The sequence below is a fragment of the Triturus cristatus genome, chromosome 8, assembly GCF_964204655.1.
Source record: "Triturus cristatus chromosome 8, aTriCri1.1, whole genome shotgun sequence".
In the NCBI taxonomy this organism is placed as follows: Eukaryota; Metazoa; Chordata; class Amphibia; order Caudata; family Salamandridae; genus Triturus; species Triturus cristatus.
The window spans coordinates 1,632,189,801-1,632,215,864 of NC_140591.1; the positions used below are offsets into that span (position 1 = coordinate 1,632,189,801).

At 45.3% G+C, this 26,064-nt stretch overlaps 1 protein-coding gene across 1 annotated transcript in view; it reads left to right on the forward strand.

Moving 5' to 3' along the window:
- The window catches only part of LOC146808461 (transient receptor potential cation channel subfamily M member 2-like), a 3,976,112-nt gene that overhangs the window by 3,032,282 nt on the left and 917,766 nt on the right, over positions 1 to 26,064 (forward strand). The window contains exon 27 of the mRNA XM_085623954.1: positions 8,225 to 8,376. Coding sequence (XP_085480080.1) covers positions 8,225 to 8,376 — 152 coding nt within the window. The remainder of the gene's footprint in view (positions 1 to 8,224; positions 8,377 to 26,064) is intronic.

Genomic DNA, 26,064 nt, shown 5'->3' on the forward strand with positions numbered 1-26,064 from the left:
GGACCCACCAGTTGACGTACCAGGGATCGCGAAGGAGCCTCCAGCGGAAACACAAAATGGCGGCCCACGGGTCACTCGAGGTGACTAGGCCAACAATCTTCGGTGGATTCTCTGCTCGAGGTGGGGGCTACAAGTAACCCCAAGCACACCTTCAAGAGACATCGAGAAGTCAATGCACTTGCAAAAGTGCACGGTGACCAGGAGTTACGGTTCCACTCTACTCACAAGAGCTGCGGGTCTCAGCTTTGCTGGGGACTCGGGTCGGCCTCTGAGATGTCTGGACATCCTCTTCCTGGGCTGCAAATACTTCGGAGTCCGGCGGGAGCTTCGGAAATGCAGACCGGCAAATTGCTTCGTTGGTGCCTGCCAAGCAGGGGAGTCACTCCTTGACCCCAAGGGAGATTTCTTCAGTCCTCTAGTCTTTAGTAGAGCGTCGATGTTCCAGGATTCAGCTACAGAGTTTCGTCCAGGTATATCTAAATTCCTGTTGCCAGGGGTTCCTTACTAATACCTAAGAAAGGGGTTGGACTTACTCTAGGGACCCACCTATGGGAGGGTTTGGAAAGAGGGGTGGCTACACCCTTTTCCTTTGTCCAGTTTGGCGCCAGAGCAGGGGCTGGTAGCCCCTGAACCCGTTTGAGCTGGACTATGCACAGGGACACCACATGTGCCCCCAGTGCAGGACTTCAAAGCACTCTGAGAGTGCTCCCCCCAGCCCCAATACACATCAGCCTTTCTGGGAGGTGGTTACACCTCCCTGTGACAGGAAACCTATTGTCCAGGCCTCCCCTGCCGGAGTTTCGGTCAGCAGCAGGAGGCCAGACCCGTGTCTGTGGCTGCAGCATCCATTTTGTGATGCCAGGGCTCAGTTACGTTAATACCGGGTGTACCGGTGGGTACATATCTCTCCCTCTAGAAGGGTGGAATTCTACCCCCGCCGCCAGAACTGGTGGGGGGCAGGATTCCAAAGTGTTTGACACCAAACACAACATGTTTCCGTGCAGCCTTCCCAAAGTTAGCATTTACCGCGATGTTATAATGCACCTAAGAGTATATGGTCAGGCTGCACTACAAACAGCATCAGAGAAGGGGCTTCGGACGCTGCAGAGGGGCTCTACTCATGCAGGGGCACCCTCGCACATAAGAACCAAGCACTCTGCCTTCAGGATTGATAAGGCCTGCCATAGGAGTGACTTATAGGTTATATGTGTGTATATGTGTAGTGATACAGGTAACCTATATCACAGTAAGGGGTGTATGCACCACCTTATCCATGCTGCAGTAGCAGATCTGTTGTGTCATTTTAAAAGGCTGCCCAGGGGTGGCACAATACATGCTTCAGCCTCTGGTAGGCCTCTGGGGTACCTATGCCCTGGGTACATAGTATACCATATACTAGGGACTCACAAGGGTACCCCAGAATCCAATCTGGAGTGTACCTAAGGTACATGGAAACCATTTTAATGAGAAAGCAGATAGACCTGGCCCTGAATAGCAGCAAAACACCAGGAAAAAAAGTGGGGGCAACTATGCAGTCAGATTCCACCTTCCTACACCTGTACACTGTGGTTATCCAGTATTGATATCTTTGATAGATTCCATGCGGCCCCCCGTCCTCCCCTTCCAGGTGCACCTTCCATATCTCTGTTATTTTACTAACTGCACTCGTGTTCTAAATCTGAGGTATGGTGGCCCTGCAGGGCATGGAAACTCTGGGTCTATGATGTGATTGGCTGAAGTTTGGATCTTCTTTAATGAGGTTGACTGGTTACTAAATACTATTGATTTTCAAGGAAGATAGTCCCTTAAGCTTTTATACTGCTATTTTACTGTTACATGGGTGGAGATTGAGCTGCCACAGTTGACAGCTTTCAACCTACTGCCTGAGGTCTGCAATGTTGTCTTGGCAGTCAGCCATCCCTCCACCAAGACCATATATGTCTGTAATTGGAGAAAGTTTGTGGCACGGTGTGCAGATAAACATGTTCACCCTTGCCCCAGGTTCTCTTGTTTATACTTGCCTTAGCGCTGCAGAGCTCTGCTTTTGGCACGTTGAAAAGGTATCTTTCTGCCATTTCAGCATTTCTGTGGTTGCCAGATCAGCCATCCATTTTCAAATCCCCTATTGTGCATATGTTCCGGAAAGGTCTCTAGCACCTATTTTATGCCCCAGGGGACCTAAACCTGGTTGTCACTTTCCTGATGTGCGCTTCCTTTGAATTGCTCCACAACTGTCTAATCAGGCTTTTGAGCTTTTGAGTTGCAGGTATTATCTTGCTTGCCTCCCTATCTGATGTCTTTTCCAGACAAAGAGGTGCTTCGCACCCGGGATTCCTTTGCGCCGAAAGTTGTGACCCCATTTTATCTGGGTCAATCCATCACTTTGCCTACCTTCTTTGCTCCCCCGCATACCTCTAAGGAAGAGGAGCGTCTCCGCCCACTGGGCCCAAAAAGAGCATTTTCATTTTATCGTGACCACACTGAAGAGTTCCCGGGTGGACGACCACCTCTTTGTGGAGTACGTGGGAACTAAGAAGGGAAGGGCCATGCAGAAAAGGACCATCTCTCGTTGGATCATTCTCTGCATTAGGATCTGCTATGCCCTCGCATAGAAGCAGCCCCTTGAGGAATTAAAGGCCCTTTTCATCAGGGTAAAAGGCTGCGGCTACGGCTTTAGCTTGTGGTGTACTAGTCCTAGACACCTGTCAGGCAGCAACGTGGGTATCATTGCCCACGTTTACTAAATATTACTGCCTGGACAACAAGTCTGCAGAGAAGGGCATTTTGACCATTCAGTCCTGCAGGATTTCCTAGTTTGAGGTATTGGTCTACAACTCACCTCCGGGATGGTATGGCTTGGGTATCTAGTTCAATGGTAAGGAATCTGCAGCTAGAAGTCTCTATCAGATGAACAAGTTACTTACCTTCGGAAACGTATTATTTGGTAGAGAATCTTACAGATACATCGTTATGACTTTGCGGTGCATATATAGGCACCACCCAGGCGCGCAAACATCAGTACTTCTCATTTTTTCCATGCCAGAAGTGCGGAACCATGAAGTAACTGACGTAATCCTGAGCAAAACTATGGGCCTGAACAGGGGAGTAACCCTAGCTCTACAACATTAGTCCGCACAGCAGGGAGGCATGGGTGGGGCTGTAAGGAATCTGCAGCTAGATAGATTCTCTACCAGATCAACTAATTCAGAAAATGTGACACCTTGATTGTACTACGACTTGGGGAAGGTCTTCTACTTTAAATAATCACAAAAGATTAAATTTAGCCAAGGGACGTGTGGGGACACCTGTCTCCATTGGGTAGGGAATACTCACACTACTCTGCTGCACACGATATTCATACAAGGATTGATTACTGGTTTGCCTCCTGCACCTTGCTTTCCTCTATACAATCCTATTCACATTTGGCCCGTACTCTCTCAGACCACTCTCCCATTCTTTTGAAAATAGTACTCCCTGATGCTTTCTGACACAAGAGGGTGTGGAGATTCCCACAGTATTCTCTGCTGGACGCTGTTTTCCGTGCAAAACTCGGAACTGCATTCAATGAATATTTCCTTACCAACCTGGGTAGTGTAACGACGATGAGTTCCATTTGGGAGGCCTTCAAGCTCTATATTAGAGATATCACAATCTTTAAACATGCTGGTGTTCTCAAATCTATCCGCACCCAATTAAGTAATATCGAAAGAGAATTAAAGGAGTTGGAGGGTAGGTTGCAGGACACTTGTAATCCACAGATCTTAGCGCAGATCCGATAAAAAATTAGTGCATACAACGAGTTTGCAGCGGACGAAGTTACTCATCTGGGGAAATACGTGGTCACTAGGGTATACTCAGAATGGGATCGACCCAGTGCCACCTTGGCGGCGACAATCAGGCCTAATAGGGGTGATACCCTTATTATTGGTGTTTACGACAGATCTTAGTGGACAGTACACCAGCCATCTTGGACGCCTTTGCTGAATACTATGCATGCCTCTAAACTTCTAGGGGAACAGCCACACCTGACTCTGGTGAAGACTATTTAGCCCACCTTACTAAGACTTGGTGGACCAATAGCGACAGGTAACATCATATCGGCCCTTTGTGACCCACAGAAATTAGCGCCGCACTGAATGCCATGCCCAGCGAAAAGGCCCCTGGGGCGGATGGTTTAACGGTGGCCTTCTACAAGGCTTATCAAGATAAACTGATTCCACACTTAGTGAACGTCTTTGAAGAGATGGCTAAAACAGGTATCATGCCACCCTCAATGAGAGGAGCCACAATCATTACACTATATTGAATCCTGGAAAACCCCTGGAACAGTGTTCCTCATACCGGCCACTGTCTTTATCAAATACAGACACAAACTGTGTGGCGCATCAGGCACATTCCTATACATGCTCTGGCACTGCCCGGAAATAACACCTTATTGGGAGGCGGTTATACGTACAATTTCGCAGGTTACTAGAGTTAAGGTTCCGGCGGAACCAGAGATGCGTTCTTAACATTTGGGAGCCCACGAATCTCAACCATACGACTCAGGACTGCCAAAACGGAATATAGCTTAGCACTGGGGAACGAGACAGACTCCTACCCATCACCAATGGTGTCGAGATATGGACAATGCAATGATAATAGAAAAATCAGTCTATGATCACAGGGGATGCCCCAATAAATGGACTCGGGTGTGGGGCTGGTGGAATGCTTTCCGCCGTAATATCTGTGAGCCCCACATGAGGAATCACTGTTGGATGCCAGTGAATGAAGGGCCGAGGAGGGGATAATATGCTATGTAATGTAACTCTCTGTTGCTATTTTGTTAATGTATACGAGACACACGTAGTGGTGAAAGTGGCAGATACACAACTCATGCAAAATATCGTAGAACACCGTGTATGCACCATTGAATACTACTATACTGTACCAATAATCGTTAATTGCAAAATGCCAATAAAAATGTAAAAAAAAAAAAAAACACGGACCCAAAGCTTTTTGCTAAAGCATTCTCAAACAGGCTAGCCCCCTTACTTCCAAAGATGGTGGGACGAGAACAAACTGGGTCCCCTGCCAAGGAGGTCCTTAACTAGTAACCTTCGCACTCTCTTTGGCACGATAGCGAGCATCATCCCGCAGGTCAGGGCCACAGCCCTGTTTGAGGCTTTTGACTCCATAGAGTGGCGATTTTTGTACGCTGTTCTCCAGAGGTTTGGGGTGGGTGATGTTTTTATACAACTGGTTAAGGTGTTATTCTCCCAGCCGGTGGCTCATTTGAGGATAAATGGCATGTATTGTCGTACAATAGACATAACCAGGGACACCAGGCAAGCTGGCCCCTCTCCCCCCTACTGTATGCCTTAGTGGCGGAACCCCTGTTTTGCGCAATGCGCGAAAATCACGCGTATAGGGGTATCTGGTCTCAGAACTGCAACCTTACGATTTCAGCTTATACAGATGACACGCTCCTGTATATAAGAAAGCCGGAGCAAAATTTAACTCGAATGCTACAAGAGGTAGAGCGCTTTAGTCAGCATTCAGGCCTCCATATTAACTGGCATAAGTCTCTCATATTTCCACTTCACCGTGTACAACCCCAGGACAGACTACTCATCCTTTAGAATGGACTATTCACCCGGTTAGGTACATGGGTATTAAAATTCATACTGATGCGGATCTTGTGCTTTCCGAATATTATGTTTGAGCGGTCTAAAAACTGATGGAGGTGGCGGAGACCTGGATTAAGCTTCCCCTATCTATGGTTGGTCGGATTGCCCTCATGAAAATGGTGGTGCTCTCTTGGGTTTTATTCTTGTTTACAAACATACCCATCAGTTTACCTCTGTCATTTTTCCGCACGCTGCGGGTTCTGCTGTCGTGCTTGGTATGGGCAGCTAAACAGCCTAGGGTCAGGTGGGATACTCTAACAAAACCATATTCAGAGGGGGGTCTAAACGTGCCCGACATGGAGAGGTATTATAGGGCAGCACAGACAGCTAAGTAAAATAGCTAGTAAGCAGCAATTACAACTAATTTTCTCAGCTTCCCTTATATTGCAATGGTGTGACTGGCTCCTGTTTAAGGAGGACGGTGCCGTCTGTGCCACGCTGACTAAGTTGGATATCAAGGTGTTGGGTGATATCTTCCAGGAGGGAAAGGTTAAAACAATGCACCAAGTTGCTATCACGGCTCTAGATTAATTTCAATTTTTCAGATTTCCCAGCGGCATGCATGACCTGCTGGGTCCAGACCTGCTGGGCCCCCAAGGGCTACAATCTCTCACATACTTGCTAGAAGCGCAGGTTCCACAAGGTGGAATATCTGTTTTGTATACACTCTTCCACTGTCAGGGCATGCAGTCTAAGCTTAGATTGGGAAGAGGTGATGGAGCTTGAAATCACCCCCGCACAATGGACTTGGGCATTTTAATAAAACCAAATCGATCTCATTATGGCAACAGAGATCACACGATTCCAGAATCACCATTAGTAGCCTTGCTGGGGTTCGATAAACAGACACCTAAAGGCGTGTGCAAGCTGGCGGCTATTGGTCTCCTCTTGGCCAAACGTAGAGTGGCTATGAGGTGGTTGAGAGGCCCCTTGCCCACTATTGACGATTGGCACCCTGATTTAGCCTACTGTTCCACTCAATTTGATAATTATGATGCTGTGATGCTGGTAAAATGCGCCCCTAAAGACAATACCTGTTAGACAAGGCAGCGTAGGTGGACACTCTGGATGTACTGGACCGCACGGGGGTGGGGTGAGGGGGTATGATTTGGATATACTGTCATTGTTTTTTCTCGCACTTTGTAGGGGGGGGGCTATTGCACTACTCGCTATTGGTTGTTCCTCTGTGTTTTCTTCTTTTTTTTTGGTGCAGCTTCAGGAAAAAGAAATCAATATGGTTAAGTAACACAGACATGTTGTCTGATGGTTAAGCAACACAGACATGTTGTCTGATGGTTAAGCAACACAGACATGTTGTCTGATGGTTAAGCAACACAGACATGTTGTCTGGTGGTTAAGCAACACAGACATGTTGTCTGGTGGTTAAGCAATACAGACATGTTGTCTGGTGGTTAAGCAACACAGACATGTTGTCTGGTGGTTAAGCAATACAGACATGTTGCCTGGTGGTTAAGCAATACAGACATGTTGTCTGGTGGTTAAGCAACACAGACATGTTGCCTGGTGGTTAAGCAATACAGACATGTTGTCTGGTGGTTAAGCAATACAGACATGTTGTCTGATGGTTAAGCAACAAAGACATGTTGTCTGGTAGCTAAGCAACACAGACATGTTGTCTGGTGGTTAAGCAATACAGACATGTCTGGTGGTTAAGCAATACAGACATGTCGTCTGGTGGTTAAGCAATACAGACATGTTGTCTGGCTTGATGTTTTCTCAAACTACATAATGTATTGACCTTGTTCTCACTGACCATCAGGATGTGTGACATGTAACTTCAAATATTGGTTATGAGCACTGTGACCATTTGTTTTTATGGTTGTGTTTGTTTTGTTTCTGAAAAACAAGAAATAAAGTTTGAAGAAAAATAAAAAGATTACATTTAGCCCAGTGGGCTGAGCCACAATTTGGTAGCAAAGGTTTGGGTTTAAAGAATATTTCATGAATGGTCTGAAGGTTGAAACAGGTTCATGTTTTTCATTTAAACTTAATTTGCTGCATTATTCCAGCATGTGCTTGGTTCCTTGTTAAAGACATGTTGTGCTTGTGCATGTCTACATTAGTAAGAAATGATATGATAAACGCAGATGTTAATGTCAGCATTACTTACTAGTAATCTTCATTACTCTGATTCCACATTCCTCGTCCCATCACTTACGACTCGACCTTTCTGCCCTGATTTTAGAGGGAGGACAACTTGGGAGTTTCCTTAAGTCATTAGCTTTCCCTTTAAGTAATTAAAGCAGGTGGTGGATGGGGCAGTAAAAAGAGAAGAAGGATGGGAGAAAGTGCCTTACTGAGGCGGGCCTCGCGTCTGGTTTAGGTGTTGGTGTGTGGAATGTGGAATTGGAGTAATGAAGATTACCAGTAAGTAATGCTGATATTCTCTGTAGTCTCCAAGGCTGGTATGCAATGTCTGCTTCAGTGTATCAGGTGTCTATGACCCCCTTGTTGCATATTCCACTGTTTACAGTCCTCCAGCAACCGGTGCCTGGTGTGTTTTGGGACTAACTAATATCCTTTATTTCCTGCAGAGCAGCTGAAGTCCATTGATGCTGAGGATCCAACCTCTGGTGACATACCTAAGTACTTCAAAAGTGAATACCACATGCATTCCCGCCAGCTGATGTACCCCGGCTCCAATGTAAAACGCTTCCCAGTGCCGGATGAACTGGTGCCATGGCAGGTGAGAGTCTAACCTGGCAATAAGGTACAACTTCTCCACCTACAGAGATGAGCTGCCAAGACTGATGTGTTTTCTATCAAAACACTGTTCACCGCACATTTCCTGTTTTATATTAAGCACTTGTTTCATTTGTATATAAGATTCCATAAACAGAGCATGTGCATTTAGTACTTAGTGTACTTCACAATCAGTGTCCCTGCAAAGATTTTCACAGTCCCAGGAAAACGGACGTTTTGCTGTTTAGGTGCTCTTCCTGCCATAGCAACAAGGCAACTTTGGAACTCTTTGTCACAATCTAGCATATTTTTGTGGTTTCTTGTGCTGGTGCCGTAAAGTGCTTCTTGTGATGACTTTCGCTTTCATCAAGCCTCAAGTGTCAGTCCTGATCATAGTCCTGTGGTATTCAAAATATTCAACAAATGAATCTGTTACCTGCAAATCACAAGAAATGTACACGGGTAAAGCCCAGTCATTTATTTAGTATTGGGTTACTGTTCCAACTCCAGTAGTATTCAAGTGATACATCAAAGGTTCTTCACATGCTGAATGAGGAGTTATAGAATGAAACAAAAACACTGATCAATGTAGGACTATGTTATGTTTTGTATCTTAAATTTATATAGCATATATATGGTCTGTCAAGAGGCATCCTGGCAATTGAACACAAGATTATGGAGGGTCAGGAACAGGAATGGTAGGAAATTAAAAAGGGACATGGTAAGAGATGAATTGCTAAGATCTTATTGTTGAAGACCGAACAGGTACGTTTTTAATTGTTTTTTAAAAAACTGAAGTGCTCCTGTTGTGGTCTTAAATGTGATGACATGTTGTTCCACGCCCTGGGTAAAAAAACGAGAACCAATGTTAATCCTGGAACATGGAGGGAGTAGGGGGTAAGGTTTTCTGAATGATTCTTATCCGGCAAGTAGATGCCATTTTGTTAATGTGAGAAAGCAAGGGGAGGCTTGAGTCTGGTTTTGGGAGAAATCCTAAAAAGGAGACCACCAATTGTGAGTCCAGAGGCTTTGATTTCCCTATATTTCAGAATTGAAAGAGTTCATCGTACTTGGGTAATCCTCACATTCTAAACTTCAGAATACAGAGTACTATAGAACACTGAAAAATGACGTCTTGTCTTAAGAGACAAGTTAGTTAGTAAGTGTAGCATGACTTTGTAACGCAATCCATCTGGGCTACCCTTCCATCTAGCACCCAAACTGAATTCTTTCTGGGGCTTCAAGGGTTACCACCCTTTGACTTTCAAAAAAAGCATTGACATAGTGTAGTGTAGTGAAGACTCTGGAAGCAAAGCATTTTAAGCAGGTAAGAGGACCACATACAATGTTTCCTCCACCAATACACGTCTGGAACAACCATTGCGTATTACAGATAAACATTCTCAGAACACATTCTCTTAGCATACACAGTATCTAAGGAACACTAACACATAATGTTTACCCTAAAATTCCACAAGCACCGTAATACAGCAAGAGTACTACACATTTATCCCAAAAAACACAAAACCACCAAAACAATAACACAAATAAAACCCAAAACCAACTGAAAGAATATAACTAGTCACTGTCCCATCACAAACAAGATTTGCAAGAGTTACGTATGAAACCTACTCAGAGTAACAATAACTCTAGAACTTTTTCTTCAAACCTCACACTTGGGCAACATAGAGGTTTCACCACTCTTGGTAGCCAATGTTTTTTCATGCATTTTGTCCCCCAAGCAGACATCACTTGATTTCATACTTACTTTAACCACCTTGGTAGAATTCCACCAATGCCCCCTTCATGAACAGCTCTTCCTTCAATCTTCTCCCCTCTGACCGACGCCCCAAATGTGTTTTTTTCCTTTCTTCCCATTTGACTTTATTTGAACCATGTCCCCCACCTCCAGAGGAACCATTTTAACCCCTCTCTTCTTATCGTGCCAAACTTTTCTGTTTTTCTTGTGTCACAGGCATATCCTCCTTTACCATAGACATCAATTTTGCCACATCAGACTTGAGCCATTTTGTCATTCACCCTGGCCTAAAACTAATGTTGGCCATCCTTCGTCTCAACTCCTCAAAAGAAGACACCTTAGTAGATGAATGATGCATCGTTCTGTAGAACCACAACATGCTACTTAAGGACTTCACAACAGCATTGTTCCCTCTTTTGGCCCATCTGATACACTCACCCACTACACAGTTAATTCTCTCCACAAGACCATTAGTTTGTGGGTGGTACAGAGAACTTCTCAGGTGCGTGATGCCACAAGAATCATGGAATACTTGTAATTAATTACTCTTGAACTGCGTCCCATTGTCCGAAACCTGAACCTCAGTAAACACTTCTTTCATGTAGGCATCTCTATGAAACTCCACAATCATGCTGGTACTTAGCTCCCTGACCATTTGGATCTCAGGCCATTTTGACTCAAAGTCGATCAGCACTAAATATATCTTGCATCCCTAGGTAGGGAATCATAAGGCCCCAATGATATCAATCCCTAGCTTCACCCACTGTCCAGAGGGACACTTAATAGGCATGAGAGGTGGTGTCGCTACCCACTCTAGGAAGTGATCTTGCGCCACCTCCAGATGGAGATGCCACTCATGATCCGCTAGGCATCGACAGCTGAGTTTGTCATTCAGGGAGCCCACCAGGTGTTGAATGGTGGGGCATGAGCACTTTCGGTTTGCTGTGCTTCACTGTGAACTGCAGGTAACATCTGTATGCAGGAACGATGGGGATGTGGAAATATGCGTCCTGCAAGTTCAACCCTACAATCCATACTCCTGGGTCAAGGTCAGACAAGACTAAGGGTGGGCGGAGCAGGCGGAGTGCCTCTACGCGGAGTTCCACGTAAATTGGAAAAAAACTCGGTGGAAATCTGCTCCGCTCCCTACCCCCTCCCAAAGTAATTATAATGTAAAAAAAAAAAGGCACTTACCTGCCATGGCTGCCTCCTCCTCGCTATGGCCGCTCTCCTTCCTCATCCTCGCCGTCCTTCTTCTTTGATAACCCCTAGGTTGTACATCTTGTGCTTACTTCATAATTATTTTGGGAGGGTGGAGAGGCCAGCTAACTCTGCTCCGCTACGGAGTTTTGACTGAGCTCTGAGTTCGCAACAGAACGTGGACTAGGCAAAACTCCGTAAACTCCGCTGGCGGAGTGGAGTTACCTGCCTGGGTTTAGACAAGACCTGCACGAACATGAGCATCTTGAATTTCTCCTTTTTCAGGAACTGGTTGAGAAGGCACGGGTTTAGAATAGAACGAAGGCCTACATCTTTCTCGGGCACAAGAAGGTAGCGTGAATAGCAACAACAACCTATTTCTGAGTCTGGCATTTTCTCAATGGCTCCCTTGGCCAAAAGAGCTAACACTTCCTGATGAGCAAGGAGAGGTGGAACTCAGTCAGCTTGTCTTAAGGGGTGAAATGAGAGTAGGGGTGATCACATGGAAGAGGTAGTAGCCCCTTTGGAAAAGCTGCACAACCCAACGGTCAGATGTTACTGACCTTCAGTGGTGCAGGTAATGGTGTATCCTGCCCCCACTGGATGCACAGGATGGTCAGAGACCAAACTAAAACAGTTTGGATGCTGCGCCTTCTAAGGGGTGGTGGACTAGCCTGACTTCTGACTACCTGTCCCATATTGTCGGTGGTAACCGCATCCTCGGCCACAAAAAGATTGCAAAACTTGCCGCATTTGGTGGCTGGGAGTATAGAGACGCAGTTGGAAACTACTTCTTTGGCCACAAAAGGGGCAGAGTGGGGTTGGCGATGGGCCATAGATGAATCCAAGGACATTGCCATAGCCCTCTTATCCTGAAAAGTGCTTCAGCACTAAGTCGGTTTTCTCACTAAACAGGAGGGAGCCATCAAAGGGCATGTTCATGAGAAAAGCCTAGATATCCCCCGAAAAGCCAGTGGTTCTCAACCAGGTATGGTGCTAAAGGGCCACTGAATATGAAACCACCAATCAAGTCTGTTGTGTTCAGCCCATACATCTTATGGTGACCTTGGCTTCATCCCTCCCATCAGCAATTGCTTGAGTACGGCTTGAACCTCCTCTGAGACCATGGACGACACCTGCACAACTGAGTTCCAAATTGTATAGGAGTATCCACCCAAGAGGCTGGCTGTGTTCGCCGACCGCAGTGCCAGGCTGGCAGAAGAAAACATCTGTGAGAGGCTGGCTTCGTATATGGTGATCACTTATGTAAGTGTAGCACCCTGCAGTAATCCAGACAACCTTATGGTGATTTAAGTGGTCTTAGACAACGTTAGAAAACTTTCTAAGTGGTAGCTGTGAAGAGCACCCTTCAGGCTTAGTCCAGAAGGTGTGTAAAGCAGCTTGTTTTACCAGTACTTAATCTTATGGAATAGGTTAAGTAAAAAAGAATCACACAGTGTAGTTATATAAATATGTATTTTACTACCAACACTCACAAACACATTGCAATATCTCCTACCTGGAGATATATTCACAATACACACAATACTTTAAGAATAGAACACGTAAGTAGCACAAATACACAGTGGTCTTCAGGGGGAGACCAAACCATATACTAAAATAGTGGAATGCGAACCATGACCTAAGTCGAGGCTGGACCGAGAAGACGTAGAAGGGCCGCGGACCCAAGGAATCACCCAAGGTGAATATCTAGGAACCCCACGGAGGTTGTGTCCAGAGTGGGAACACAACTGCATGCTCAATGTTAGTCAATAGGTAAGTCGCGGTTGCAGTTTTAAAGAAGAAGGGTCCTTACCAGTGGACCCTGAAGAAACCCTGTGGAAGATGGAAGGTTGGAAAGTCACCCCACTTGTGGATACCTCAAAAACCAGGATACCTACACCAGAGAAGCTGGGTGCGTAGGTGACATGTGACAGCGGAAAACACCGTAGACACAATGGAGTACTTCAGGAAAAGTGCCACTGGAGAAGAAGACAAAAGAGCCCGGAGGAACTCAAAGGTGGATTTTTAGATAAGAAGAACCTGCAAGCAGAGGGGACAGAGTCTAAGCTACTCAGGAATGTCCAGGAGGCACGGAAGACGAGTGCCCACTGATTTCGATAGATGCATTGTGCCGGGCCCAATGTTTTAGGTCCTATCAGCACTTGCGGCATGCCCTGGCCTTACGGGTATGGACGCCCACTGCATGGCAGCACTCACAAATTGGGGCCAATAGTCTGGCACGCGCTGCATTGCTCAGCTGTTCCTCAGGACCCCCATACAGCTGTGGAAATTTAGATATCACCCCCTCTGCTAGTATGTCTAATTCCGTTTCACTGAAAGGGGTGCTTTCTCCTCATATCCCTCAGCCATGTTGGGAGGACTTAGGGTTGTACTGAACAGCGGGATGGCAGATGATCTGATCTGTGAGAGAGGATGATTCAGAATGAACATAAAATGGCTGACAACAACTTCCTGTATGTCATTTCCTGTATGAAAGAATGGGTTCCAGTCCGTTTTTGCAACTTCCAGCCCGAATGCGTACTCTCCGCTTGCGGAGCGTAGTTTCCGTTAGCGGCACGTCGGCTCTGTATACGAAGCCTACACACCGCATACGTAGAGTACGCATTTGTTCCAGAAGTTCCGGAAATGGACCGGAACCCATTCTTTTATACAGGAAATGACATACAGGAAGTGTAGGCAGGAAATACATCACAGCAAGTTGCTGACAGCCATTTTCTATTCATTCTGAGTCATCCTCCATTACAAAACAGATCCTCTGCCATCCTGTTCTGTAGCGGAGAACCCTAAAATGACACATTAAGAGAACATCAGAGACATGAAACAAAAGCTAGAACAGACCATTAAATAATGTTTGGACTGGGACAAGGGGGTGGGCAGGCACATCACATCCCAGAAGAGTTTTCTATGTTGCATTATGGTACATGTAGTCCATAATTTGTGCTCAACTCAATAGCCGAATATTGTGTTATGGTAAATTCAGGGGAAGCAGTGCTGTGTATCCCAGACACATGGTGCCTGATTCACCAGGATCATCGCTCATGTTGGGGGCCCCTCAGTTTTGGAGGAGTGAAATCTGTTGGGGGCAAATACTCCACAGTGCAATTGTTAGGCACCTTTTTGATTCAGGCACCCATTCTCAAAAGGCGCTGGGAGGTCTTTCACATGCACATACATTTTATCCTATGAGTCAATGGATTCCTTAGGGACATCAACAACAATGATTGCTGACATCTGCATATGACCTGATACATGGCCAATCTTTCGACTCCTGTCAACAGCTGTGGTTTGCATACATTTACTGCAGTCTCAGGATGGAATTCTTGGACTCAGTCGTAATTTTCCAACTTTCATCATAGACAACAGACTGCAAACCACATTTTGTCCATAACACAACAATTTGCTCAGGTGAAACAAAGTGTCAACCAGCTGATCACGGACTTGCATACCCTGACCTTTGTTTTGTGCAATGGCCTAGTTGCCCGGAATCAGAGCTAGCTGAGGTACAAGAGGAATGTGTAAGCCATGACTTAAAGCTATGTTGTGCAAAAAGCAACAGGCTAATATGATCTCGCACACTACTTCAGGGACGTACATCAGCACACCCCCTGTACGGTCAAGGCATCTGAAACGCGACTTCAACAGACCAAAAGTGTGCTCTATGATAGCTCAAGTTCGTATGTGTCCCCTATTGTACCTACGCTGAGGTACAGTGGTTGCACGTCTGTATGGTGTGAGGAGTTGAGGGGAGAGTGCATACCCAGCATCACCTGAGGAGAGAAGATAGGGCAATAGGTTACATTTTCCTCTTAAATCCGTACAGAATATGATCTATTCTTTGGTACAGGCAGTGTCTGTTGAGGCTGTGTGTGTGGCATGATCATTGATATTGTACAATGGTTGTTAATGTGAGATGGCATTCATACATTTCATGTATACATATCCCACATGTTTTGTGCTTGGTACTTACCCAGTAGCCACATGTTGCCAAATTCTCCTGCAGCCATCTGCCGGGCAAGAGGTGACATGTGGAATACAAAGCTGTCATAGGTACTGCCTAGAAACACTGCATGCACATCAATTAATTTACCACTGGCATCACCGACAGCCTGAACATTGATGGAATGCCATCGGTGTCTGTTGCAAAAGATATGTGCAATGCGGTGGGGTGGCTGCAGAGCCACATGGGTACAATCAATTGCACACGTGGGAAGCGGGAAATGAGATAGAAATCTCTAGCTGCCCTTTGTCTCCTGTCCAGTGTATGGGGCATTTGTAATTAGAGGTGGGCTCTTGTATTGATGCAGCTCAGTACCTGATGCAAGCACAGCGACTGGCTTGCCTGAGAGATGGCGACAGGGAAACGGGAGACCCTTTGTAGAAGAAATGGAGAGCAGAAAGTACCTTGAGATAGGCTGGGATGGCATGGGAGTGACAGGTCATAGAGTCAAGTTCCTGCTCCCATTCACATACCATCTCCAAGATGACATCTGGAGGGAAAGGGTATCTGGACATCCCAAATAGCTTAATTCTTTGTCTGAATATCCTCTCTACTCTCCTCCTCCTCCTCCTCCTCCTTAAGTCTTCTTACCACATGGCAAGGGGCAGAGCAACAAACACATTCATAGACATGTTGGATGATTTGTATATGTCATCTCTGATTGTATATGTGCTGCAGGGCTGGGATTGGCTGTTGGGCCGCAGTGTTTCAGCTGGAGCATGACGGGGATGGTAAGCACTTGCACAGGTGTTTAGTATTGGAGACGATGATTATCCGGCTCCGGCTCGAGTGCGGAATTTCCTGCCTGGGTGCGGAAATTCCACCCCGTGTGTGGAAATTCCGGTCCGAGTGTGGACATAAAGATACGAGTCAGAAATGACTTTTGTGAATACCAAAATTCATAAGTGACTTCTGGGAATACCAAAAGCCGTGAAGTTAGACTTTTGGCTAAGATTACCTTTGTGAATCGCCCCCTTGGTGTATTTCCGCAAGGGTTTGAGCAATACCTCTCCAGCCACATGCCCTAAGGTGACCAAACCATGGCTTTCAAAATGTGACCAATGAATGAGTTTCAGATTCCATTAGTTGTAAGATTTAATTTCACCATATGGGGTCCTCCCATATGTATTCTGATACACGTTCCTATTTTCCTATGCATTTTATGTCAGGCAAAGTGAGGTGAGTTGGTGCCTGGGTTTGCTGTCTCTGATGTCCTTTTGTCAGATGTATACAGTGCTCCCATCACTCTTCCCTCCCTAGAATGCCTTATGAAAGCTCGGTATGTCCAGGTCGTCCTGCATCAAGTATTTTACTTGAGAAAGATGAGATAATGGCAGTACGTTTCCATATGTGGCAAGCGCAGTTTCTCTGATTCTCTTTAAATGTGGCCTTGTTCCCTCCGAGAGAAATGTTTACATTTTTCTATTCAGCTTGCCTTCTATGTCAGCAGGGGTCTTTAGCAGGACCATTGCAAACACCGGAGCAAAGCATGTGGCAGTGTTCATGTCAACGATCTGGACTTTCCCTGTAACTGTATTCGACCATCTGGCAAAGTCAGACAAAGCAAGTCCTCTAGTCATCATGATACCCAGAGATTGTGGGGTATCGTCTGCGGATAAGTAGAGGTTTGCGTTCACCTGCTGTCCCCAGCGGCTCAGGTGCCAGAAGACATAGCAAGGGGATTGTGCCTCTTATAATATCAAAGGCTGCTGATTTGTTTCCATTTCTGGCTGATGGGTTCTTATAGAGCCATCTTATTTTGGTCATAAATTCTGTTCTTATACCCCTTGTTTCCAAGGCTCTAAACAGGTACCCCCATTTCACCTGATCAAATGCTTTCTCAGAGTCAAGTGAGACTACAACCTTTGAGTCTATGTCGTCGCGCGTCTGTCAGAGTACATGTGAGACTCTCTCATGTGGGCTGTCGGAGATCGGTGTGGGACAAAGTCTGCTTGCGAGAGATGGAAAAGGTGCGGAAATGCTTTTTGAAATGTGTTGCCAAAAATCTTCTCAGAAATCTTAATGTCTTCTTATATTAAGGAGATTTGTCTGAAACTCGCGCAGTTAAGTGGGTCTTTCTCAGGCTTTAAAATCGGATATTCTAGGGTTATTATTCTGTCGCAGTGGATCTCCCCTTCGGGTATTTGCTGGGGTATTTTGTCCAACAACGGTATGAGTTTATGCTTGCTTGTTTTATACAATTCCAACACAAACCCATCTCCTCCTGGGGTCGTGCTTGTTGGTAACTCTTCTATCACTTTTCCCATTTATGTCTTTGTTATGTTCCCCACCAATAAGTGTGCTCGGCCTGGAGGTAGTTTGGGGAATCTCAAAGAAATAGAAATTCTTCCTCTCTTGAGGGCTCGTTGAGGGCTGAGGATGACATGTCTTTAAGAAACACCATAAAGGCGGTCACTGTGTCCGCAGCGTTGGGGATCAGGGTTTGCTTCCTATCCCTAATGTCTTAATTGTAGGCCCAGTAATGGTTCTGCCTTCTCCCCTCTCTCATAGGCTCTCTGTTTGGAGAGGGTGTGGTCAGCGTTGATTGCGTCCAGTCGGTTCAAATCATGAGATAGTAGAAGTATTCCAAGGAGGACATGATTATCCAAACATATTCTCAAATCCAATCTTATGTGATGCAAAACATATTTTAATAATTCATTTAAATACAACAAAAAAAGAATACACCAAATGACATTGTAATTTGATTTGGATTTCGTGATACGTTTGGATAATGATATCCTCTCTGGTATACTCTTTTTGGATCTTGTAAAGTATGACCAGTGACATTGTCTGGTTCACATTTTAGGGGTACAATAGTAGGGCCATAGTACTGACACGTGAACTCCCAATTTTCCAGGCATATGTTAAATCATACTTAGCTTGGGTCAGTTTATGTAGTGTTTTCTGCAAAGGGGTATTTCATACTCTCTTGCCAGCCGCATAGCATCCTGTTCCTAGTCATGTTGCTTGCTCTGTGCCTTGTCCTTTTGTAGTGCCACCCAAACCCATCCTCAGTTTACCCCACAACTATGCTCTACCTGATGCCCATAACGTGCCAGGTGATGTAACGGTTCCCTTGTTTTCCTCTACAAAGGCTCTCACCATCGACTGGAGGTGGAATGTATCCTTGGGCCATGTACAGTAAGAGGGCTTCATGCGCCACACAAAGTTCAGGTGCAGCTCAAACCTAAGGCTAAGCGTGTTCGTACTGCGTTGTGGTCAGAGAAACTGTTTGATATTGTGCATGCGCTGATCATGGGGAAGTGACAAGGAAGTAGTCTCTTGCTTGCAGTGGCTGGTGTCAGCCATCTGTTCAGTCACTTCAGACTTGTCGTCTGCAGCCAGTGCTCGCGATTTGAAAGTAAATGTATCTTTCCAGACGGAGTTCATCTCAGGTGGTGTTTTGGTTTTGTTATCTTCCACGTTGCTCATATTGACTTTAATGGTGGACTGTTCTATATTAATGGGTTTTGGCATGTCCTCCTGTGCCATTGTCTCCTGGTTCTTGGCAGATTTCTGAAATGTGCCTTGACTGCCTCCGTAAACAAAAACTGACGCACTCCTATGTCTCCATATATGCATATGTTCTCTTGTGTAAAATGAATATTCTAGAGTTCCTTGCCCATCTCTACTTCTTTTTCTATATTCTGAACATTCTTATGCATCTCTGGTTCTTTTTGTATGGAAGGACTGCTTCTTTATCAACAAGGGCAAATGTTACCTCCTACTTCATTCCTATTTCAGCATTTGTTTTCGCCATGGGGTATAGATTATTTCTGTGTAGTTTGCAGAGCAGGTCTGCCCTTCTGTGGCCTACAGGTGTTGTTCAGTGCTCGGCCAGCTGGTCTGGGTTCACAAGTTCTTGCATGATGTTCGGACTTGAGTATATAACCAAATGGTTAGAGTGTTATTGCCATGGGTAATACCTTTCCCATGATTTATTGTCTTATAAAATGTCCCCAGTTATTGTGAGGTGAGAGCTTCTAAGGCCGTTTGGTCTTAGTGACAAGGGCAAGTTATGTCCCAGTGTTTAAGTGTCTTGCGGCTTTATATACCTATGACCCCTTCTGGGGACTTTATATGGCTAGGTACGTTTCTGCTCATCTACATTATCATGAATTTCCGGTCTATTCTCTTCTTCTGGATCGGTTAGTCTTAGTAAGAAATCGTTTATGGATACAGTTTGTGGGGCCTCCTCCAGGGGTGGTCTGGCTTTGGCATTTGATTCTAAAGTAAGGAGTCTGGGGCTAGATGTCTCTATCAGATAAACAAGTTACTTAGCTTTGGTAACGCCTTATCTTGTAGAGACAGGATCTAGCCGCAGATTCCTGAACAACTCTCCCATCCTCCCTAATATGCAGTCTGAGACTTGTTTGGTCTTAATTGTTTTGTCTTCTTCTTCTTCAAAAAATTAAAATAACACAGGAGAAGATAAGGAGAATTCAGTGATAGTGGATGTAGGAATTCCCTTCACCTTGGGATTTTTCATTGAGATATTCATATATTAAATTTTTTGTTTGGAATTCTGTATTTATTTGACACATAAGTGTCTTTTGTTTAAGCACACTGTTAAATAGGCAGTTTCAGTTGTGGCTCCACGTTTCAAGTGCGGGAAATAGTCACGGAAGAAACTGATGTTGGCGAGGGGGTTATATGGACTCCATTAACGTCACATCCGGTGGACAACGTCGATAACGGAGTCGCACGATGACCTGTGCCGCCGCACAGACGTGCTATGGAAACATTTCCGAATCCAGTCTTGCACCTGGGGTGGATTCTAAAGTAAGGAGTCGGTGGCTAGATCCTGTCTCTACCAGATAAGGTGTTACTAAATGTAAGTAACTTGTTCTTTATTCATTGAGCCCTATGACAGGTATACAAACCTTAGGAAAAACCCTTGGACCTAGATTAGGAACCAGTCAGTTTGAAAGTTGTTTTAAATAAGGACTGATAGATAATGAGCATAATTCTGTAAGTCTATGGACTAACGTTATAGCCACCAATAATAAAACTTTGAATGACAAAAGCATCAAATCTATTTTGTCCAAAGGTTCGAAGGAATGAGTTTGTAATGTTTTACAAACCAAAAGAATGTTCCAAGAAGGGGTAACTGATTTGACACTTGGTATCATCAAAATAAAAACCTTCAGCAGCCTGTTACCTGGGAAATCCAACTCAGGAATTGTTCAAGGAGCTTTGGTCACCCTTATTGCTGCTCGCTGTACCTTTAGAGTCGCAATGGTTAAACCTTTTTCAAATCCTTTTGGGCGGAATTGTAGAATCCAAGTAGACTAACCGCTATTAGGGTCCAAAGATTTGTCTATGCACCATTTAGAAAAAGATGACCATATGATGACCGTAAGATTTCCTAGTACATGAGGGGCGTGGTCTTGCCAGTGGCAAGATGGCTGCGCGCTGAGCGAGCTCTGCCGGCCGAGCCGGTAATATGCGTCACCATCCGCCATCAGAGGGAGGCAACCGATCCCCAATCACTGCACCTGATCCAGTCTACCCCCACTGCGGCTCCGGGGGACAGAGCTTCTGGCCCGGAGGTGGAGATTTCGGCCATGGCTAAATATCCGCCGCCGGCCGGAATCCCCACCTCCGGTCCGGAAGCCCCGCCTCCGGGCCGGAAGCTCCGCCTCTTGGCCGGAATTTCCGGCCCGAGTGCGGACGTAAAGTTAGTAGTCGTAGATCCATTCTGTGAATACCAAAAGTAGTAAGTGCATTCTGTGAATACCAAAAGTAGTAAGTGCATTCTGTGAATAACAAAAGTAGTAAGTTTAGGATTTTGTCTTAAGTTAATTCTGTGAATCGGGCCCATAATATTCTGTATACATCCTGTTCGCCTTATCTGTTGCAGTGATCTATGCCTATTATTTTATGTGCTTTTTTGCTATTGATTCCAACACAAACCCATCTCCTCCTGGGGTCGTGCTTGTTGGTAACTCTTCTATCACTTTTCCCATTTATGTCTTTGTTATGTTCCCCACCAATAAGTGTGCTCGGCCTGGAGGTAGTTTGGGGAATCTCAAAGAAATAGAAATTCTTCCTCTCTTGAGGGCTCGTTGAGGGCTGAGGATGACATGTCTTTAAGAAACACCATAAAGGCGGTCACTGTGTCCGCAGCGTTGGGGATCAGGGTTTGCTTCCTATCCCTAATGTCTTAATTGTAGGCCCAGTAATGGTTCTGCCTTCTCCCCTCTCTCATAGGCTCTCTGTTTGGAGAGGGTGTGGTCAGCGTTGATTGCGTCCAGTCGGTTCAAATCATGAGATAGTAGAAGTATTCCAAGGAGGACATGATTATCCAAACATATTCTCAAATCCAATCTTATGTGATGCAAAACATATTTTAATAATTCATTTAAATACAACAAAAAAAGAATACACCAAATGACATTGTAATTTGATTTGGATTTCGTGATACGTTTGGATAATGATATCCTCTCTGGTATACTCTTTTTGGATCTTGTAAAGTATGACCAGTGACATTGTCTGGTTCACATTTTAGGGGTACAATAGTAGGGCCATAGTACTGACACGTGAACTCCCAATTTTCCAGGCATATGTTAAATCATACTTAGCTTGGGTCAGTTTATGTAGTGTTTTCTGCAAAGGGGTATTTCATACTCTCTTGCCAGCCGCATAGCATCCTGTTCCTAGTCATGTTGCTTGCTCTGTGCCTTGTCCTTTTGTAGTGCCACCCAAACCCATCCTCAGTTTACCCCACAACTATGCTCTACCTGATGCCCATAACGTGCCAGGTGATGTAACGGTTCCCTTGTTTTCCTCTACAAAGGCTCTCACCATCGACTGGAGGTGGAATGTATCCTTGGGCCATGTACAGTAAGAGGGCTTCATGCGCCACACAAAGTTCAGGTGCAGCTCAAACCTAAGGCTAAGCGTGTTCGTACTGCGTTGTGGTCAGAGAAACTGTTTGATATTGTGCATGCGCTGATCATGGGGAAGTGACAAGGAAGTAGTCTCTTGCTTGCAGTGGCTGGTGTCAGCCATCTGTTCAGTCACTTCAGACTTGTCGTCTGCAGCCAGTGCTCGCGATTTGAAAGTAAATGTATCTTTCCAGACGGAGTTCATCTCAGGTGGTGTTTTGGTTTTGTTATCTTCCACGTTGCTCATATTGACTTTAATGGTGGACTGTTCTATATTAATGGGTTTTGGCATGTCCTCCTGTGCCATTGTCTCCTGGTTCTTGGCAGATTTCTGAAATGTGCCTTGACTGCCTCCGTAAACAAAAACTGACGCACTCCTATGTCTCCATATATGCATATGTTCTCTTGTGTAAAATGAATATTCTAGAGTTCCTTGCCCATCTCTACTTCTTTTTCTATATTCTGAACATTCTTATGCATCTCTGGTTCTTTTTGTATGGAAGGACTGCTTCTTTATCAACAAGGGCAAATGTTACCTCCTACTTCATTCCTATTTCAGCATTTGTTTTCGCCATGGGGTATAGATTATTTCTGTGTAGTTTGCAGAGCAGGTCTGCCCTTCTGTGGCCTACAGGTGTTGTTCAGTGCTCGGCCAGCTGGTCTGGGTTCACAAGTTCTTGCATGATGTTCGGACTTGAGTATATAACCAAATGGTTAGAGTGTTATAGCCATGGGTAATACCTTTCCCATGATTTATTGTCTTATAAAATGTCCCCAGTTATTGTGAGGTGAGAGCTTCTAAGGCCGTTTGGTCTTAGTGACAAGGGCAAGTTATGTCCCAGTGTTTAAGTGTCTTGCGGCTTTATATACCTATGACCCCTTCTGGGGACTTTATATGGCTAGGTACGTTTCTGCTCATCTACATTATCATGAATTTCCGGTCTATTCTCTTCTTCTGGATCGGTTAGTCTTAGTAAGAAATCGTTTATGGATACAGTTTGTGGGGCCTCCTCCAGGGGTGGTCTGGCTTTGGCATTTGATTCTAAAGTAAGGAGTCTGGGGCTAGATGTCTCTATCAGATAAACAAGTTACTTAGCTTTGGTAACGCCTTATCTTGTAGAGACAGGATCTAGCCGCAGATTCCTGAACAACTCTCCCATCCTCCCTAATATGCAGTCTGAGACTTGTTTGGTCTTAATTGTTTTGTCTTCTTCTTCTTCAAAAAATTAAAATAACACAGGAGAAGATAAGGAGAATTCAGTGATAGTGGATGTAGGAATTCCCTTCACCTTGGGATTTTTCATTGAGATATTCATATATTAAATTTTTTGTTTGGAATTCTGTATTTATTTGACACATAAGTGTCTTTTGTTTAAGCACACTGTTAAATAGGCAGTTTCAGTTGTGGCTCCACGTTTCAAGTGCGGGAAATAGTCACGGAAGAAACTGATGTTGGCGAGGGGGTTATATGGACTCCATTAACGTCACATCCGGTGGACAACGTCGATAACGGAGTCGCACGATGACCTGTGCCGCCGCACAGACGTGCTATGGAAACATTTCCGAATCCAGTCTTGCACCTGGGGTGGATTCTAAAGTAAGGAGTCGGTGGCTAGATCCTGTCTCTACCAGATAAGGTGTTACTAAATGTAAGTAACTTGTTCTTTATTCATTGAGCCCTATGACAGGTATACAAACCTTAGGAAAAACCCTTGGACCTAGATTAGGAACCAGTCAGTTTGAAAGTTGTTTTAAATAAGGACTGATAGATAATGAGCATAATTCTGTAAGTCTATGGACTAACGTTATAGCCACCAATAATAAAACTTTGAATGACAAAAGCATCAAATCTATTTTGTCCAAAGGTTCGAAGGAATGAGTTTGTAATGTTTTACAAACCAAAAGAATGTTCCAAGAAGGGGTAACTGATTTGACACTTGGTATCATCAAAATAAAAACCTTCAGCAGCCTGTTACCTGGGAAATCCAACTCAGGAATTGTTCAAGGAGCTTTGGTCACCCTTATTGCTGCTCGCTGTACCTTTAGAGTCGCAATGGTTAAACCTTTTTCAAATCCTTTTGGGCGGAATTGTAGAATCCAAGTAGACTAACCGCTATTAGGGTCCAAAGATTTGTCTATGCACCATTTAGAAAAAGATGACCATATGATGACCGTAAGATTTCCTAGTACATGAGGGGCGTGGTCTTGCCAGTGGCAAGATGGCTGCGCGCTGAGCGAGCTCTGCCGGCCGAGCCGGTAATATGCGTCACCATCCGCCATCAGAGGGAGGCAACCGATCCCCAATCACTGCACCTGATCCAGTCTACCCCCACTGCGGCTCCGGGGGACAGAGCTTCTGGCCCGGAGGTGGAGATTTCGGCCATGGCTAAATATCCGCCGCCGGCCGGAATCCCCACCTCCGGTCCGGAAGCCCCGCCTCCGGGCCGGAAGCTCCGCCTCTTGGCCGGAATTTCCGGCCCGAGTGCGGACGTAAAGTTAGTAGTCGTAGATCCATTCTGTGAATACCAAAAGTAGTAAGTGCATTCTGTGAATACCAAAAGTAGTAAGTGCATTCTGTGAATAACAAAAGTAGTAAGTTTAGGATTTTGTCTTAAGTTAATTCTGTGAATCGGGCCCATAATATTCTGTATACATCCTGTTCGCCTTATCTGTTGCAGTGATCTATGCCTATTATTTTATGTGCTTTTTTGCTATTGATTCCCTGTGCGATTTCCAATGCCTGGCAACCTTGCCTTAATGGCAAGGGGGTAACTGGCTGAACCCTCGCACTCCAAAGGGTTAATTCCCACAGCTGTTCCAAATTTTCCAAGTTTGGGTACCACGGGTGGCGGTGGTTCTGATGCTCAACCTATTTGGTGGGTTGGAGTGGGTGCGGAAGGTCATTGGAATATAATACAGGGGTCCATATTTGGCACCCTGTTATATGGGCTTTGTTATACTGTAATTTTTGTATTGTAATTGGCATGTCACCGACTGCATATATTTACAACTTTTAATCTCTTATGACACTGGGCACTTCTGCTTGACCACCGGCCACAGATGCTACATCATTACTTCCTTCTGGCCACTACATGACTGACACCACCTTCCTGACCTAGAATGTAGGGGGCATGAACGACTATCGAAAGGCACGTCTCATGCACGCGTACCTTATTGGACATAAAGCGGACGTTTCCTTCAGGAGACACATCTCCTCCCCGCCACTTCATCCAGACTGCCTTCTCATCATTGGGGCAATCCTATTCTGCATTCTATTCCAACTACGAGCGCAGGGACACCATTCTCTTTAGGAAGGACCTCCCCCGGTATGGCATGCAATCCTTCATCGACACTGAGCATCGCTATGTGATCCTTGTCAGCACTCTTTATAACCAACCATTGATTCTCGTGGCGATCTATGGCCCCAACACTGATGACCCTAGCTTGTTCACCCAGGTATGGCAAATCATTTCCTGCTTGGGGCTCCACTCTCTGACATGGGGTGGCGAGTACAACATCGCGCCCTTGTTGGCACTGGACCGCTCGGGGGCTCGCATCCATCACCCACAGGCCACAGCCACACTACATTCAATTTCAGAGGACAACTCCCTGCTAGATGCCTGGCGCCACAGACATCCAAACATGCGCAAGGGATCTTGCGTGTCCTCTATGCATGGATCCTGGTCCTGTATCGATTTATGGCTTATTACCCGGGACGCCGCATCTTGGGCCTTTTCTGTCGGTCATTTGGCTCGCACACTCTCAGATCATGCCCCTGTGCGCCTGTGTGCCTGATTCCCGCTTACCCTCTGCCGCATG